Source organism: Sarcophilus harrisii, chromosome 3 (genome assembly GCF_902635505.1).
Source record: "Sarcophilus harrisii chromosome 3, mSarHar1.11, whole genome shotgun sequence".
In the NCBI taxonomy this organism is placed as follows: Eukaryota; Metazoa; Chordata; class Mammalia; order Dasyuromorphia; family Dasyuridae; genus Sarcophilus; species Sarcophilus harrisii.
The window spans coordinates 504,436,082-504,456,118 of record NC_045428.1 but is presented as its reverse complement, the minus strand read 5'-3'; the positions used below and the strand labels follow the sequence as shown (position 1 = coordinate 504,456,118).

Sequence of the window (20,037 nt, the reverse complement as noted above, 5' to 3'; positions counted from 1 at the left end):
TCACAATGAGAAATTGCCTCAGTGGGGAGGAGATCAGAGTGACTGTAAGACTCCAGGCCAACTAGAAGACCATTGGAGGAAGGAGGCTGCTTGCTATTCAGAGACAGTTTAGACTATATCAGGGCTTCTTAAATTGAGAAATTTTTATGTGACTCCAGGTATAACAGTATATAACATAAGCATATAAATCAAATATTTATTAATGATAAATCATAATTTTGCAACTCCCACATTCTTAATTGTAATCCCCATATGGAGTCATGACCCCCAGTTCAAGAAGCTTTGGGCTAGATGTCTACTGAGGTTCCTTCAAGTTCTGAGATTCTGTGGTTGAGCACTGTGTCCCCAAAATCTAACCAACAAATTCTAAGTGAGTTGGGATGATGAGAGAGGGAGACTTGGCAACAGTTATTATGAGCCACAATTAACACAGTTTCTAATTTCAAACAGCTCATTATATGAACTCAGTTTTAATGTATTCAAATTGCTGAAATCCAGAAGTGCAATAATCTAGACTTGGGATAGGAACCATTTCTAGACTTTTAATAATAATTACAACAACAGCAATAATAGCTAGTGTGTTTATAGCACTTTAAGTTTGCAAGGAATTTTACAGCTATGATCTCATCTGATCCTCTTAGCAACCTTCAGAGGTAGGTGTTATTATTATTTCCATTTTACATATGACAATACTGAGGCTGACAGAGATGAAATCATTTGCCCAACATCAATTAGCCAACTAATTATATATGAGAGTGGTTAAGGCAAGAACTGAACTTGGATCTTCTGGTTCCAAATCTGGTGCTCTATTTGCTACTGTAGTTACAAAACAAAGAAGCCTGTCCTTGGAATCAGGTTTGAATATTGAATCCACCACTAATTAATTATTTGATCTGGGATAAATCTCTTTAGCCCTGGGAAACTTGTTAGTTGTTGAGTTGTTTTTCAGTCATGTCCTGGGGTTTTCTTGGCAAAGATACTGAAGTGGTTGGCCATTTCCTCTTCCAAATCATTTTACAGATGAGGAAACTGAGACAAACAGGATTATGTGACTTGCCTAGGTTCACACAGCTCCTCAGTGTCTCAGGCTGGATTTGTACTCAGGAATTTGAAGACAATAATCTTTGTAACATTTTAGACAAATACAGTGAAGTACTTAATAAAAACAATGTATTAGAACAAAGATTGAGGGAATTGTATATAGGAATCAGAAACAATCTTCATAATTCATCATCTTGTAAGGGGATAAAACTTACAAACCGATCCCGGGGTTCAAACTCCAGTAGACTGTTAAATTTTCAACGTGAACACTTACACCTCAGAAATGGGCAAAGGGTACAAATCAGAGCTCAATATATTGTTAATTGTCTAGACTCAAGAAAATGCTAATAAAGCAGATTAAATTTAAAAGTATGTATACATACTCTTCTGAGAGCCTGGTTGTTAAATATTTACTAGTACACCCCTGTATTGTTTTATAGACATCATATATAGAGAGAGATCAGAAGGAGTGTAGGAAAAGGTGTGGGGAAGCAAGTCATAATCATACTGGAGGCTAATAAAATAATAATAATAATAAGCATTTTTATGATGCTTTAATATTTGCAAAGTGCTTTGTATCCATTTTCTCATTTGAGTCTCACAACATCTGTAACTAACAATATAACACAAAAAAAAACAAAAGAGGGACAATTCAAAGCATAGAAGTTATAAAAAGATAGTTTATTCAACTCTTCTATAAAAACTATTGAGTCTTGATAATTTTTATGTGTTGTCCCTTCTAAATCTGGGATTCTGGGGTTCTACCTTTAAAGCATGCAGATAATTCACAATCAGAAGTATAAAGTTGGAAGAGATCTCAGAGTCCAATAGTTCACTTTGCACTTGACTGAGCATTGCTTCAAAAATATCCCTAACAAGGGGGAATGAGATGGTGGGATCCAAGTTAAAACTGGAAGGGATTTCAGGGGAAATGTCATCTGATCCCCTAATTTTACAGACCCTAAAATTTCAGAGTAACTTTGATTTTGAAGGGACTTAAATGAAAGCAATGCCAGAATTTGAACCCCGATTCTGTGACTCTAGATACCGTGTGTGTGTGTGTGTGTGTGTGTTCTACTGATCTAACCAGATCATTCAGATAAAAACTAAAATCCCACCTTTAAAAAAAAAAAAAAAAAGCATTTTCCCAATCCTCTTAATTATATAGTACCTTCTATCTGGTGATTATCTCCAGTTTATCCTGCATATATATTTGTCTGTACATAATCATTTGCAGGTTATCACTGCCATTTTGAGCTCTTTTCCATTTCTTTAGCACAGTGCCTCACACATAGTAGATGTTTAATAAATGCTTATTGACTGACATGAAGAAATATGGTGACTAAGCTAGAAAAGTACCTCTTCTCTACCAACCCCAATCCCAGTGAAGGTATCAGTGAAAAAATAGATTATCACCAATGAGAGAATGGAAAGCAAACAGTGAGCCTGGATAATCCACAGATCAGATAATTGACCTGTGAATTTTTAAAGTTGATTATCAATGTCCCCAAACTGAGTGGAAGTTAATGAAGTAAGATGATAATGATCTTTGGCTTAGCTCCTGGGGAAGTTATAGGGTTTGGTTTTGATTTTGTTATTGCTTGAGGGCTGGGGGCTGGGAGGGAGAAAAGGAATTAGAGAGAGGAAAACCAACTAGGAAAGAACTGACAAGCTCTAGAAATGAATGCATCCAGAGGGATTCCCAGCATGGAGTCAAGTTTTAGCACACCTAGGAGATGGTTTTTACTGCAAAGATTGAAAAGCAATACAAAATACATTAGAAGAATTTTGGCTAGAAACCCTTTGGGGGGAGGTGGTACAGAGTCTTAAAAAAATAATGTGTATATTTGCATTTGGGATCTGGTGCCAGATACCCCTGAAAATCTTATTGTGTAATAGCTGTATAGATCTTGTCTTCTTATAAGCTTACCCCTTTAAAGAGTAAATAGTTACATTGCATTATTATTGTATTTTAATTATATATTATACATTATATACATTATATGTGTATATATTGTATACACGTATGTATTTGTATGTGTGTGTATATATATATATATACCATGTGTGTGTGTATGTGTGTGTATATATATATATATATATGTGTGTGTGTGTGTGTATACCTTATATATACACCTTATAATTATATTATTAAAAAGATACCATTTAGGTACAGTGGATAGAGTCCAGGACTCAGAAAAACTCCTTGTTTTCATGAGTTCGAATCTGACTTTAGATGCTTACTCAACTTACTCAACCCTTTTTGCCTCAGTTTCCTCATCTGTAAAATGAGCTGGAGAAAGAAATGGTCAATTACTCCAATGTCTTTGCCAAAAAAACAAACAAACAAACAAACAAAAAAAACCCTCCAAATGGAATTATGAAGAATCAGAGAGAACTGAAACAAATGAACAATAGCCAAGAAAGAATTTGCCATGTTGTTACCTAGTAGATAAATAAAATTGAGGAAAATCTTAATATATCTAGTTGCCCATCAATTTGAGCATGGTTAAACAAACTATGGTACCCAGATGTAATGAAACATTATTGTACCCTATCCCTGCACTGATAATTTTTAAAAAGAGTGGGAGGCAAATGAAGATCTGTAAAATGATTCAGAGTAAACAGAGACAAGAAGTAATATATAGAATGGCATATGTAGTGGAAAGAGAAAAAATGCACTATCTTAGCCGCAAAAAAATGAATCTGAATGTTGTGTAATTATAACAACCAAGCTTGACTCCTTTGTAGAGATGGAGGTCTATGGGCATGGAGCATTGCATTCATCATCAGACTTGATGGATATATTGATTAGTTTCAATAGACTGATTTTTTATCTCTTTTTATTTGTTTTAAGGGATGGCTCTCTGGGCAATGTAGTGTTATACTGTGAAATGAAGGTAATTTAAAGAAAAAAAGATAGTATGTTTTGTAAGATTATAAAGCTTTCTCTTTTTAAAAGAAAACTTCTATTCCAACCTACTTGTTTTACAAAGCAAAAAAAAAAAAAAATAAGGCTCAGAGAATAGAAGAGAAGCTTGTTAAATAATAGATTCAAAATTCAAATCCAAGTCTTTGACTCCAAGATCAATGACCATCCTATAACACTACTCTGCCTCTGAGCCACCATCTTGATTTAACTTCTCTGGCTTTCCCTTTCTTGGGCTAGCCCTGACACTTCATACTTGTCCTAGCTCTGGTCCCAAACTGACTTCTAGTAAATTATAGTATAACCCAAATTCTTAGAATTCTCTTCCAGCTGACATCATCAACCACCTCCTCTCTGACTCTGGTGGAAATTTGACTTTCTATCTCTATTCCAAGGTCTGAAGACTAGTTTTCTCTTCCACATCAGGAGAAATTTTGTTGCTCCCAACAGCCCATAAACTCTTGCCTGCCCAATTCCTTATTTCCCTACAGAATGCCTTTGGACAAAAGTAGATGTCACACAAGAGGCAAATAGGCGCATTTGCATTTCATCCTTGCTCTTTTACCTAATGAAGATTCCCTCAGAGAATGTCTCAGTCCAAAGCTTCCAATTCAGTGGCCAAGTTTACAGTCTATTATAGGAAGAGATCATGTTAGAATTGGAAAGAATTTTATAATGGAGGACATTGAGACCCAGAAAAGGGGAAATGGTTTGCTTGAAGTTGCACAGCTGGTTAGTTCCTAAATTCATAGTTGAACTTCAACTAGGTTCAAGTTGAAACTAGTTATCCTGCCATCTAATCTGATTTTTTTCTCCATGGTGACCTATTATCTCATAAAGATCAACACTGATTAATCCATGAGAGCTGGACTTACATATGACACATTCTCATACCCACATTTTAGGTCTATAAAATCATCAAGTTACAGCATTCCTTGTTCCCAAATCTGAAATTCTGTTAAGATGTGAGACAATTGGATGTGGATGTCTTTAAACTATAACTTCCCTCAAGAGGTTGGGGCAGGGGACTGAAGAGGAACCATAAGATAGATAAAGGAAGAATGCCAGTAAATATTAGTCAGGACTCTAAGAACACAGTATCAGGAAGCTGAGGATGGATGGGATCTAGAAGAGAACATAGCTGACAATGTCAAGATATGATTAGACGTTCAATAAATCCATTCAATACAACAAACCCTGTTTAGATTACCTACTAAATATAGGCACCTAGAAACATGGAAAGATCACATCCTGAACCCTGAAGTAACTCACATTGCCCTAAAATCCATCTTGATGGTTAGCAGAACCAGAGAAATGGAAGGAAAAAGTGACTGGTGTAATGGATTGGAGAACATTGGACAGATTATCTTCTACCATGCTTGAATTAGCAAAATCCTTGTTTTTTGTTTTGTTTTTTAAAAAAGACTTTGAATGAATCTTCCACATAAATCTGTTACACACTTAATGCATAGGGACTATTTACATAATCAATAGTGACATTTTAGTAACAAATATTTTTCAAATGTGGAAAGTTTAGAATTATTATTTCCTACCTCAAATCCTAAAATGAATATTCAGATCTTTGAATACTGGCTTAATTAGCTGCTTTCATTAAAAAAATTTAATGGAAAGCTAAAGTTTTCTTCCCATCATCTTCCTTCGTCAGCTTAAGTAATGTGCACTGAATAAAACATTGGACTTAATTGCCAGCATTATTTTAAAACTTTATATGCATTTGTACAGCAGTATTGCAGGGGTGGGGGGAGTTGGGGAGGAAATCAAAGCAGTTATACTTTCTAAAAATCCAGAACAGATTTATTTTGTTTCTTATTTCCTTATTTATTCAAATTGTAGTAGGTTGAAAAGACCTTTTGCACTCTGTGCTCTGTTAGGAACACATAGAAGGCCAAATCCTTTGGAAAGGCTTTAATGATCATCTGTTTTGATTCCTTGATTTTGAAGAGAAAGCTGAGACCAAAGAATAGACAAACCCAGCCAAGTTCATATAGAATATTAGCAGAAGAGTAAAGGACCCTTGTGTGGACCAACTAGGTAGTACACACAGTAGATAGAGAAGGAGCTGAGTTCAAATCCAGATTCAGATATTTACTAGCTGTGTGACTCTGGGCAAATATTTTAACCCTCTTTGCTCATCTGTTTGCTCATCTGTCAAATGAGCTAGAGAAGGAAATGACAAATCATTCCTGTATCTTTGCAAAATAAGCCAAAAAAAAGAAAAATTGGGGACAGATACAAATAATTGACTTAAAAAAAAAAAAGGATTTGACTCCCAGTTCAGTGTTTTGAGCATTGAGACCTACTTCTGAATTCTGATTCTAAATCCATGGGCAAGTCATTCAACTTCCCCAAGCCTCAGTTTCCTTATTTGTAAAAATAGAGATAATAGTATTTGTATTCTTGGAGTAATTGTAATAGAGAGTTGTTGTAAGGCAAGCTCTTTGTAAACTTGAAAGTATTGTGGGGAATATAAGCTATGATGATCATTACTGTTATTATCAAATTAGATAATGTATGCAAAGTGCTTTGTAACAGTCGAGTAATAGACAAACACGAGCTGCTATTATCATCAATTCTCAGTCTGCACTGCTTCCTCCCTATCTTGTCAGCTTGAGGAAAGGGGTCCTTTTGCTTGTTTGTCATATTTCAGATTTTTCTCCCTGATTCCGAATCCATCAACCCTCCTTGAGAAATGGCTGCAGCAAATTCTTGAATGTATAGTTGGTCTAATAGTATTCTGTTGAAATTCTGCTTGGTCTGACACCAGCCATTTTGGTGTTAGCTTTATTGGCAAGTCCCTGCCCAGCCTAATTGTGTATTTTGCATCTCAGCTGTCTGACATGTGCCAAGCACTTTGCACTGAGTCACTGGTATTGTAGATTGCAGAGGGCCTTATTAGGTTAGCTGCCTTTTATTTTTTTAGTATATTTTTGGCAGTTTTCTCTCCTTAACTTCCAGGGAACCTTGAAGCCAGAAGTAGAATTTAAGGGCTAAAGTGTATTTGAGAATCATCGAATCAGAGAATATCAAGGTTTAAAAGGACCCAAGAATATAGAATATTAAATCTGAAAGAGATCTTAGAACACAGAATGCTGTAACATAAAGCATGGAACATTAAAGCTCCTAAAATCAGTCCTTTAGGACATAAAATGTTGAGGATAAAAGAGACTTTAGAAAATAAAATCTTAGAACCCAGAAAATGGAATGTTAGATTGGAAAGATAAAAACACAGAATATTTAGAACACAGAATGTTAGAACTCAGAAGAAATCTGTTAGATTTTTGTTAGACCTGGAATGTTAGACCTAAAAATACCTTTAGAACATAGAATGTTAGAACCCAGACAAGGTAATGTTAGATCTAGAAAGGCCTTTAGAACATAGAATTTTTAGAACCCATAAGATGGAATGTTAGACCTGGAAAGAAGCTTAGGACAAAATGGTTCTGGGCACACTTGGGAATGTCATAGCTACAATCATCAACGAGTTTGATACCTCCACTATGCAATACAAGTACCAAAAATACAATATACGTATATGAAGAAGACAAGATGATAGGACTCTTGTGCTATGGTAATGGAACCTGATGCAATCAGTTCGTCATTTTGATACTGTCAGACCTATTTCTTAGGCTGAGGGAGGAAGAAAGTCCCCCATAGGCTAAATGTTTTCCAACCAAGCTAAACAAAAGAAAGCCAAGGGGGATACATTTCTGGTGCCTTTTCTAAAAGGTCACTCCCATGTCTTTTTTCCTGTGATGGCTAAATGTTGAGATGCAGTTGTTTCTTTTCTGAAAAGCTCTATTGAGACCAAAAAAAAAGGATGGTTGTGTTTTGCTTTGGGACTTGGCCACAAGCCTGGTTGGCTAGAAGCCTTCTATTGCCCACAGGGGAATGGGTGGAAGTCAACTTAATCTTCCATCTGAACGCACAGTTACTTCATAGGAAGCTGATCTAAAATTTCCTCTTCTTTAGTCTGCTTTCATGGAGGTTACATGAGACCAATCCAGGCCTGATTTAGAGTTCTATCAATTATAGGAAAATCTCCAAGGAAAAGTAAAGAGGAAAGACAGACTCACGTGTGTATAGCCAAGAAAGGGAGGGGTAGAGACAAACCAAAAAGTAAAACCGCCCCTAGAGTTGATATCATTGCAGTACCTGGAACCTAGAGGATTAGACTACTAAAGGAAATCTGGGAGAGAATGTGGAGCAGAGATTTGTTCATGATTCACTAAGTGAAAGTAGAATAGAATTCCGAGACAGTGAGCCTTAATTCAAAACTGTAACCCTACTATTTATCCATTTGTCTGTATCACTGTATCATACTGGGCCAGGATTTCCTTTGCTATAAAATGAAAGAGTTGGACTAAACTGTTTCTAAGGCCTTTTCTAGTTTTATAGGATCCCATAATTGCAATTCACAATGTAGCTCTCAGAAATTAATATTTATGTGACTTTAGGAAAAATACTTATCATCTCTGAGACTTAGTTTCTCCATGAGTGAAATGAAAGCTGGACTAAACTATTTCTAAGATCTTTTCTAGTTTTATATCTAGGATCCCATAATTGCAATTCACAACTTAGTTCTCAGAATATCTATGTGACTTTAGGAAAAATACTTGTCATCTCTGAGACTTAGTTTCTCTACAAGTAAAATGAGAATTAGATTAAACTATTTCTAAGGTCTTTTCTAATTTTATATCTAGGATTCCATAATTGCACTTCTCAGAATTAATATCTATGTGACTTTAGGAAAAATACTTATTATCTCTGAGACTTAATTTCCCCATAAGTAAAATGAAAGAGTTGATTATTTCTGGGTACCATTCCCAGTTCTAATTCCTGCACAGTGCTTAAAACAAGGTAGTTCCAACAATGAGCAATTCCATTTTCCTCAATGACAGGAAACATATTTCAGTGCTGTTGAAGTATGATAGATGGTATCAGTCTTCCCCATTAACAGGAGAGATAATTTCACATAAATAGATCAGGAGACCTCCCAGGTGAGATGAGGGACTGGCCACGCCACTTAGCTCACTTGCCGTGTAATTGCATTGAGACCAAGGTCTTTGGGAAGGAAATGGCTGATGAAATTAGCATTAGGCAGATTCCTGGGGGGCTTGATGCATTCTGGGTAGTCGATCTTGCCTCCAGAAAGGACAAGTTGACACTGGAGAGGCCAGCTGCTTACAAGCCTGGTGTTAATTGTTTTTCCCCCTAAACAGGGACAGGTTTATCACCCAGGGAAGTAAAGATTTGAGGATCTAATCATGCAGGGCCTGAGACTCGGGCCTTTTTAACAGACTTCAAATTTATGCATGCTGTCCAGGCCTCTTTATTACTATTCTTCGGAAAATATGTGCCTTGGGGGAGCCCGTTTTCCTCATAGAGTGTAAATAAAGCAATTGTTACAGTCCCTGGGAGGGCACGAAGGGAGATGACAGGTAGACTTGGCTAAGAGCTACTTGACACTGAAGAAAGACAGATTTATTTGAAATGTATAAGTCAATAAAGGAGGCCCAGTGCTCAGCTGTGTCGAGGAACACAGGAAGCCAGGAGTGCAAATTTGTCTTTTGGAACATTGACAAGCTGGAATGCTTCCAGGGATGGTGAAGGTCCAGAGACCAGGCAACCCCTTAGCACTTTTGTACAGCTCTCATCATCAGGAAGATTTTCTTAATACTGAATCAAATTCTGCCCTTTTTCATCTTCTACCCACTGCCTCCATTCTGCCTTTGGAGGACAAGGAGAAGGCCATTCCTTCTCCATATGACAGCTCTCCAAATTTTTAAAGAGAGTAGTCGTTTCTCTCCCAGTTCCTTCATCCTCCATAGGGCGTAATCTTCAGTCTCCTCAGCATCCTGGTTACCCTCTTCTGGACATGATCCAGCTTATCAATTCCTTTCCAGAAATGTGAAATTGAGAATTAAATCTCTCTGGATTTCATTTTCTTTATCTGTAAAAATAAGTGAATTAAACTTCTAAGATCTTTCCCCCTCTAAGGTTTTATGATTCTTTCTTGGATCCAGAGTTGACCCTTTCAAAAGTTGGCATCTTCTCCTGCTACTTCAAAACCTGGAGACAAAGAAGCCAATCTTTCTCTGGGCCATTTGGTTTTTTGGATGCGAATTGCCAAGCCAGGAATAACTGTCTTCCAAATTCATTTTGTGACTCAGTTTCTTCATTGTATACTTGTGTAATCCTACCTGTACTGTCTCTTTGTGTTCCTGTGAGTCACACCCTGTTTAAACCATAAAGCATCACAGAAATGTGAGTTATTATTATTAATATCTGGTTTTTCACTGTAATATCTAGCATCTCCTGAAAATTAAACTCTGTAGGAGATATTTGCAAACAAACACCTCTTAATAGTTGTTCTCCTGAGGGGGAATCTTGCTACAAGATATTATGAGTATAAGAAGATTATGACTCATCCTTCTCTAATCCCATGAGGATTCAGGGAAAAAAAAGTGAAGGAACCAGACTTGGTCATAGAACAATAGTCCATGAGTGACCTGCATTAATTGTTCAAAACTGTAATGACTGTAACCTCTAAGATGAGCATTTCATGAGAGAGAGTACATGGTATAATAAGTCTGGATTCAAAATCCTGCTCTTAATTGCCTATATGAATTATTATTATTATTAATAGCTAACATTCACATAGCTCTTACTATATGCCATATATTATGCCAAGCACTTTACAAACATCTTATTTGATCCTCACAATAACCCTGGGAGGTAGATGTTGTTATCCCCATTTTACAGGATCTCAGTTTTCTTATCTGCAAAATGATCAACTTAAACTAGATGATTTCTAAGGTCCTTTTCAGCTATAAATCTATTCCCTTTGATCTATCCCACACTCTATATTTCTAAAACTAAACCAATAGTACAGACTCTTATTACTGCCTTTCTAGACTATTGCAATGGCTTCTTTTAAAAAAATCATTGATGATTTCTGTTTCTTACATCACCATAATAGCCTTTTTCTCCCCGTCTCAAGAGCTATCACCTATCATGGATAGGATTTTCTAGAGACTCAGGAAAAAAGTCAGCACAACTGATTGAGACGTTGAGAAAGTCCAAAAACATGCAATGTTGTGAAACCCATGAACTTCCCCCTCCCCACAGGGGTAGGTCAAAGGTGTTTTCTCATGTGTTTTCATTGGATTCTCATTTTATCTTTATAATTTTGTTATATTTACTCTTAATTTTTTGGTGTGTTGAGGTTTCCATTTACATTGTTGGAGTTATCGTGCATAATGTTTTCTTGGTTCTGCTTACTTTGCTCTGCATCAGTTCTCATACAGATCTGTCCATGCTTCTCTATATTCATCACACACATAATTTCTTCAGCATAGTAACATTCTACTACATTCATGTACCAGTTTGTTTAGCTGTTCCTCAATTGATAGATATCTAGTTTGGGGTTTTTTCCCCAGTTCTTAGATATCTCAAAAAGGGCTACTCTAAATACTCTGGAATAGGTGAAGACTTTTTTCTTATCAATAACTTTCTTGGGGCATAAATCCAGCAATGGCATCTCTGGTTCAAAGGACATAGACATTATAGTTATTTTATTTGTATAATTCACAGTAGTCTCTTAATCGATCTTTCTTCTACTCTCTTTCTGATCATCACCCTTGTCCCATCCCAATCCATCTTCTATGCCATTGAGGAATGCTTTTTCTTACAGGAAGATCTTGTCATGCACGTTACTGCTTAAAACTCCTTAATGGTTCCCTCTTGCTTCCTAAACATAGGTATGCTAGTAAATATTTAACAATCAATTTTGGGGAGGGGAGCCAGAAGGAGGTATGCAGGATACACTTTTATGTTTAATTTGCATTATTAACATTTTCTTTCTGACTTTCTTAAATATAGACAGCAACAAAATAATATGTTGAGCCCTGATTTGTCATATTTACTGATTTCCAAAGTGTAAATGATCACATTAAAAAATTAACAAAGGGAAGCTAGTTGGTATAGTAGATAGAACGCCAGCCCTGAAGTCAGGAAGACCTGAGTTCAAATCTGAATTCAGATACTTAACACTTCTTGGCCATGTGATCCTGGGCAAGTCACTTAATCCCAATTGCCTCAGCAAAAAAGGTTCCAACAAACCCTTGCCCCTAAGTGATATTCAGATTCCTTTGCCTAAAATTTAATACCCAGAATCTACCTTGAAAGCCTTATAGCATATTATTCCTCTCCTTGACTCTAAAATTAACCAATCTGAACTCAAACTCTCTTGCCCCACAGAATAGACATTGTATTTTCACATCTCTATGCTTTTTCTTACACATTTCTCTATACCTGAAACGCCTTTGCCTCCTCTTCATGCGGTGATTTTCTTCCTAATTTGTAAAGCTTCACTAAAATACCACTTTGCCCAGGATCTGTGTGCTGATTCCCCACTAATTACTAACAAGCTCCAAGATCACACGTTTTTTTACCTTCTTTCATGTGTTTATTATGTATCATCAGATGATATAGTATGTTTTGAGTTCCTTATCTCCTCTATTAAACTGTGAGCTTTGCTAGAGTGGAAATTATGCTCTAACTGGATTGTGTTTCTCCCCTTGTGTAGATTGAGGTGCATTAATAAATGTATGAAGATGCAAGCATTGTCCTAATTGTACAATTGCAATGGGTCACTTTGTTCTTAAATGGCATTGTTTTTCTCCCTCCAACCTCCTTCTACCCTTTTAGACACGCCTGCGTGATTCGAGGTCAAGTGATGACATCTGATGGAACTCCACTGGTTGGTGTGAACATCAGTTTTGTCAACAACCCTCTCTTTGGGTATACCATCAGCAGACAGGATGGCAGGTATGGCATTCTCTGTGGCCTGTTTTTGTGATGCTCTGTCATTATTCTGACTGTTTTTACTACTAACAGAACCAAGAGAACAAAATCCTGAATTGGTTTTTTAAGTGAACTGGTTGGAATTAGTTCACTTCTTCCTCCATTCAACAACTCTAGATTATGTGCTTGCTAAGTGTTGTTTGCTGCACTAAGTGCTGAGGGAATTACAAAAATAATTAAGACATGGCTCTGCCTTCATGGAGTTTATATTCTAGCAATATAAGAAAAGCTGTTTACAGAGATGATCAATCAAACAAAAATGCTTTTCATAGTCTTTGAGTATTGACATAATCTTTATATTTTATTTCATCTTAACCTTACATGATAATATCCTATCATATCACCCATTTATATTGAGCTTTAAGCATTACAAAATATTTCCCTCACAATGACTGCAAAAGTACATAGGACAAGAATTATTAGCCCCATTTTATAGTTGAAGGAACCAAGATTCAGAAAAGTTACATGTGGTGCTTATGGTCAAATATCACATTATCAATCAATATGTATTCATGAAGTGGCTACTATTACCAGGCACTGTACATACAACAAATAAAACAATCCTTACTCCCAAAAAGCTTACATTCTCACATAGGGATTTTAATCTGAGATCTTTGGATCCCCAAGATGGCCCAAGAGGTACTTGGATAGATTTCTGGGGATCCCTAAACTTGGAAAATATATATTTATTTTCACTAACTTGTAACTGAAATTTTTACATTTCCTTCAATTGTGTATGTTTTCTTAAAAATTCATTCTGTAAAGGAGTCTGTAGGATTCATTGAGCTGTCAAAGGGATCTATGACATGAAAAAAGATAAGGAACCCCTGTTTTAATAAAAGAGTCAGTCAGAGTTGGCAAATGAACCCAAGTCACCTGACTCCCAAGTCTAGCATGTAATAAATGTTCATTGAATTGAATTGCATGATGCATGCAGAACAGGAGAAAGTTAGAAAGGGCTCTCAGATCAGAAGAGAAAGAGAATATTTTCTGTGAATGAGAAGTGATCTAAGGAAGGCTCCCGAGGAGATGTCATTTATATTCACCCTTGAAGGACAGCAATAAAGTCAAACCGGAAGAACAATCCTGTAATGGCTGTAAGATGTACCCTAAACTCTGACCACCTGCATAATGTTCATCACAATGGTGCCCAGAGAAGAGGGTGAATAGACTGGCACAAATATACAAGCTTTCAAGTCAACATGTCTTTTTAAAAAAAATAATAATAGCTTTTATTTTCAAAATACATGCAAAGATAGTTTTCAACATTTAAATTTGCAAAACCTCATGTTCCAAATTTTTCTCTGTCCCTCCTCCCTCCCCTAGATAGTAATCTAATACAGGATAAACATGTACAATTCTTCTAAACATATTTTCACACATATTATGCTGTGCAAATCAGACCAAAAGGGGAAAAATGAGAAAAAAAAAACAAACAAATCAGCAAACGATAACAACAATAAAAAATATGAAAATAACTTTGTTGTGATCCACATTCAGTTCCCACAGTCCTCTCTCTGGATGCAGATCACTCTTTCTTCACAACTCTGTTGGAATTAGCCTGAATTATCTCATTAGTCAATGTGTTTTTTGATATCATTTTGCAAAGACAAAATGTCATTGTCATCCACTTCCTTATGTGAGAGAGCTAACCCAGCTCCCGCTGTAAATGCTTTTACATCAGAAATTGCCAGACTGAAGCTATTACAAGAATTGTTCCGGCTGGTGCATTGATTCATGGGCCAGGGTCTGGTTGTGGCATTGATTGGACCACATTTTACTCAGTAGTTTATTTATTTAGCAATTTATCATCATAGAATCTTGGGAGATGAGAGACATATCAAATATGACTATGGCACTTCCCTCCTCAGAAATATCCAGTGGCCCCCCCTCTTTACCTTTAGGATAAAAATCCAAGGACATAAAAAGCTTTTCTACTCTGGCTCTAACCTACCTTCCTTTTTTTCAGATTAGTCCCCTTCCCACGTTGTGTTCCAGCCAAATTTCTCTTCCCTAGCTGTTCCCCCAAATTTGGTATACCATCCCTCATCTCCCTGCATTTGTCCAAGCTATGAATCATGTCTGGATGGTACCCTTTGCCATACCTCTGCCTTTTAGAATCCATAGATGGCTTCAAGGCTCATAGTACAATCTTGACCTTTTTTTTTTTAAGTGTGCAAAAGTATCATTAGAGAAAACAAAGTAAAGACTTCTTAAACTTAACAAAGCACATTTAGCACCAGCTAAATGCTGGTGATTATTGCTATTACTTGTACTTCACATTTCTAAAATACATCACTTTACCTAACAAAGCTAGGTAGCACCAGGCTTGAAGATCCGAATTCAAATTCAGCCTCAGATACTTACTAATTTTATGAGCCTAAGTGTTATGGGCCAGAACTCTGAAACAAGGATTCCTAAACAAGTCACGTAATCCCCATTGCATCCAAAAAAGAAAGAAAGAGAAAAAAGATACTTTACTCACAATTTGCTCACAAGAACTCTGTCAGTTAAAGTATAAATATCATCCCCCATTTTACAGATAAGAAAACTAAGGACAAGGAAGTGATTTCCCCAGTGTTTCTCAGTTCATTAATATAGAGAGCTCAGCTCTGATTTTTACTGTGTGCCTCCTTTCCACACCAGGGATAAGCGCTGTTTGGTGGAAGAGGGATGGGGACTGTACTGTTTGTCCTGTCAGTAATGATGAATTTTCTATTTTTAATAAACCGAGGTGAGAGAAGGTCCATCTGGCTAAATCGTGTATCCAGAAACTTTCTTCTCACCCTCCTGTTGGAGATAATGCTGTAGCCTGATTGATTTTTAACACCTGTTTAATCGACTACCAGGCTTCAGTTTGTCCTGTCCAGGGTGATAATGAAGTGGGTGATTGGCTGTTAAGAACCAAGTTTTGTTTTTTTGTGAAAAGAAAAAAAATGCCTTCTCATTCAGGCACCTTGCAAGAGAAAATGGAAGGCTGTTGGTTTTGGTTAACAAGCATTCCTTTGGGACCAGTGAATTTTTCCATTTAAATGAGGAACTTCCTGGCCTAGACAGCAAGTGACATCCTCCTGAAGGCAACATTTGCCTATGTTAATGTTCCATTGAGGACTCGATGGCAGTACCTGCACAGAGGGAAAAGGCCTTCAGGAAGTCTTAGAGTAAGGCAGTTCTATGTGGTCTCTCTCTTTATGAGAACTGTTTCTAGGGACTCAAAGAACATCTAATCTAATCCTCACCCAAGTAAGAAATCGCATCTTCAAATTCTAAAAGCCAGCCTCCAAGCCTAACTTTATTTCCAGTGATGGGGAACTCATTACCTCTGGATTTAGCCCAGACTATTCTTTGGTTTACTCTCAGGGATAAGGTATTATTCCTTATATTAAACTAAATTCTACTTCATAATCATTACTGAACTACAAAGCCAGAGAGAATAAATTGACTCCATTACAATAGGCTACTGAAAGAAAGCTATCATCCTCCCCTTCCCAAAATCTTCTGTAAGTTAAACTTCCCTCAGTTCCTTCAACCTACCCTTGTATGACATAATTTGTAGTTATCATCCTGAGTGCCTTCTTTTAAATGTGTTATGACTTATATATGTCTCTTCTTAAATGTAGTAACCAGAACAGGATTCAACAGCAAAAGAGGTATTGCCATTTCCCTCTCAGACGTAATCAAAATGGGGTAATTCCCTACTACAAATTTTGTTTGTTTGGGGGTTTGATGGCACTACAAATTAGTGATGGCTGACAGCAACATGCTCCATTAAGAAGTAGAAACACATACTGAACTAGCAAGGGCAATTCATTAAAATAGACTTTTTCAGATATTTCCTCCCCTTTCCCTTCAGTTTTTCTAGCATTTGTACACTAAAATGAACTCATTTTAGCCCTACTATGCGCTACTCCCTCTCCATAGTGATCTTTGTCCCCATCAGCAGATCAGAAACCCCAGAGTTTTTTTTATCCCTCCCTACATCCTTCCTACAATAAGACTTTGCTAATATGTATATCGTATTTTAAAGTTTAAAGTTTATAAAACTCTTTGCAAATATTATCTGATTGGATTCTCACAACAACCCAATGAGTTAGGTGCCCTTTTATGGGTGCTCTTATTTCTCCCAGTATCTGAGGTCTTCTTAACTCCAGGAGCAACATCCTATCCACCACATCACTTAGCTAGCCTAGGTATACCTAGATACAGGTAGCCAAACAGTGACATTTTTACTTAGTACCTACTATGTGCTAGACATTGGGGTTACACATACAGATAAGGAAATTATCCCTGTGTACAAGATACTTATAAAAGAGTCTGAAAACCCTTTACTTTTGTGTTTGGATATATTACCTCTCTGCCTCTGTTTCCTCATCTATAAAAAGAGAAAGTTGGACTCAAGGACCTCTAATGTTTTTTCTCCCAATCCTAAATAAGTGACCTTGGGATTCTATGAACATAGAGTCTCTAGTGTTAAAGGAAAGAGCACTGAATTTGGGGTCAGAGCCCCAACATCAAAACCTAGCTTTGCCATTTATCCATGGGATCTCCCTAGTTTTCAGTTTTCCCATCTCTAAGATGAGTGGAATCAGATAAAATCGAAGTCCTTTCTAGCTCCAGATCTGTCCCAAATATAGGACCCTTAAGTCCAGTGCAGGTAGAAATGTCCCCATTTTGTTGACAGGGCAGCTTCTCCACTAAGGTGTAAACTTAGTTCATAGCAGGAATCAGTGGGAGAGCTGGATATGGGACTCCACTCATCTTTCGTCCCCCTACAACCCCCCTGCCTACCCTGTTCTCTAAGGGGTGGGAATGGCTTTCTGCAAGGTGGATAGGTGGGCAGGCTCCACAAAGCAACCCCTATGAGTGGTAACTTCTCTTTCTACAAGCTCTGTTGGTTCTCAGTTCCCTGAGCCTGGTATGAGATCGACGCCTCTCTGTTTGTGTCACATTTGATGTCCATCCTGAAGCCAGATTTCTCCCTGTAGATTAATGAGCCTTTCCCCGACTCATTAGAGCCAAGCTCCTCCTGCAGCTCTCAATACCTGCCCTGTGGGAGTGAAGGTGTTTCTAAGAATAAACTCAGAAGGTCTCTGTCTCACCAAGAGCTTGTAGGATGGGATTTTTCCTCCCATTTGTTCTGTTCTTTCTCCTTTCTCATGCACAACCTCATGTGAAAGGAGCTTTCTCCCTGTCTGGTTGTAGCACTGGCCAAATGCTAATTAACTGTTAAAAATGTCCTCGTCAACACACAAAGACTGTTCTGCTCACTGACAAGCAGCAGCAAGTTCTCAGAATCTTTTTTAAAAGAGTAGGTCTAGAAAGCGAAAGCCCCAACTGATATTTCAAATCAAGCATCTTCCCTAGAGTCCCAAACCAATAGAATTTTGGTAGGGAGTGAGTGCACAATAGTCACCAGTTTTATTGTGCAGGTGTGTACCAGATAGTAAATTACAAAATTATTTTGCAAAAGAAAGGGCAGCCTGAGGATGAAGGAGCTGGGAGCTTCACAACACAGACTCCTTAGTAGTGTAGACTTGCAGAAGCTGGCTAAATACTTCTCAGGAGCAAGATACTCTTCTTGTGACTCTGGAGGTATATGCAGGTAGTCTTGTGACATTCAAATGGCATAAGGTGATCATTAAGGGAAGCTTTTTGTTATGATAAAGTGCTATTTCACCAGATGAACAGGATTGAGAAAAGAAAATTACAAGAGGCAGAGATCAAAAGATCTGGTGGTGAGAGGGACCTCAGAAATCATGTCACCAAGCCTCTCATTTTACATATGAGGAAATTAAGTCACATAAGAGTGAAGACCCTTGCCTGTAGTAGCAGAGGAAGAATTTGAACCTAGATTCTCAGATTGATGTTTTTTCCCCTTTAAGAAAAGAATATGGGCAGGGACTAAGTTCTTTGCTTTGTTTAGTATGGGGAACTCCTAGGTAAGGGAGCTCCTTCTACTTAAAGCAGGTCAGTCCCTCCTCTGCACTTAAAAGCTTTAGAGTATTACCTGCAGACATAGGGAAGGAAGTTAAATGTTCAGCTCACATTAAGCAATCCATTATGTCAGAGATGGGACTTGAAATCACATTTTCCTGACTTTGAGACCAACTTTCTATCCATTAAGCCACACCATCCCTCTTCTTAAAATAATAATATGAAATTAGGTACAAGTCTGATTTATGTGTACTCTTTTTTTTTTCACTACATAGATTTAGGCCCAACTTTGCCAATTCTACATACATACACACATGTTTCCCTAGATTATTACCTTAGGCACTGCCCCAAGCTAGCATTTAGAGACTCTATTGATGCATATAAGACCCCAGAGCTTTCCATGGTTTAAGTGATTTGGAAGGTGTCATGTCAGAGAAGTAGAATCATAAACCTGACACTATCATTTACACACACACACACACACACACACACACACACACCAGTCTAAAGGCAACTAACTCTAAAGGGCTACAGATTTTATTCTGTTATTCCCCATGTTCACTTCTCTGGTCTTCCAAAGGCAGTATTTCTGCCCTCTGGCATAAATAAAATGGTAGAAAAAAATCCCTAATGTTTCCAGTGAAATGGGCATTAAGGACACCAAGAAAACCCATCCCAGCCAGACCAGTGTTAAATAGGTTCTCCACCAGAAAATTGATTACCAGACAATTCGAGTTCCCAACAATAGAATAAGCATGAAAATTAGTCTAGGTTTTTTGTATTAGCAATAAAGGTCTACAGAGATGGAATCATATTAAAGTCAAATTAAATGAAGCCTTGGAAACATTTGGTGAACAAAGGATCCTTGCATACCAATTGAGTGCATCTGCTTAGCCCCAATCCTACTAACCCATGTCAGGAGGGATACTGGCCAAATGGATTGCAACCAGCATGGTGAGAGCATTGCCATCTAAGGATTGTTGAAGGAGCTGGGGATGTTTAGAGAAGTGAAGATTTATTGTTACCTTTAATTATCTGAGAGTCTGTCATGAGAAGAGCAATTAGGCTTTCTCTACTTGGCCCTGGAAGGCATAACAGCAAGTATTAAGTGGAAGCTATCATATAGCAGAATAAGAAATTCCAAGAAAAGCTTTTTAGTAATGATCACTCTCCATAAGTGCTTCCTTGCTCTTGGTCTTGGGCAAAAGCTAGGTGATCACTTGTAAGGATTGTTGTTATGGGAATTT

The 20,037-nt window shown here is 37.3% G+C and overlaps 1 protein-coding gene across 5 annotated transcripts in view; it reads left to right on the top strand.

The window, feature by feature from the left end:
• TENM4 (teneurin transmembrane protein 4) overlaps window positions 1-20,037 on the top strand; it is a 1,164,499-nt gene that overhangs the window by 1,048,810 nt on the left and 95,652 nt on the right. For all 5 annotated transcript variants that reach the window (XM_031963708.1, XM_031963710.1, XM_031963707.1 and 2 more), the window contains one exon: window positions 12,701-12,820. In XM_031963708.1, the coding sequence (XP_031819568.1) occupies window positions 12,701-12,820 (120 nt within the window). The remainder of the gene's footprint in view (window positions 1-12,700; window positions 12,821-20,037) is intronic.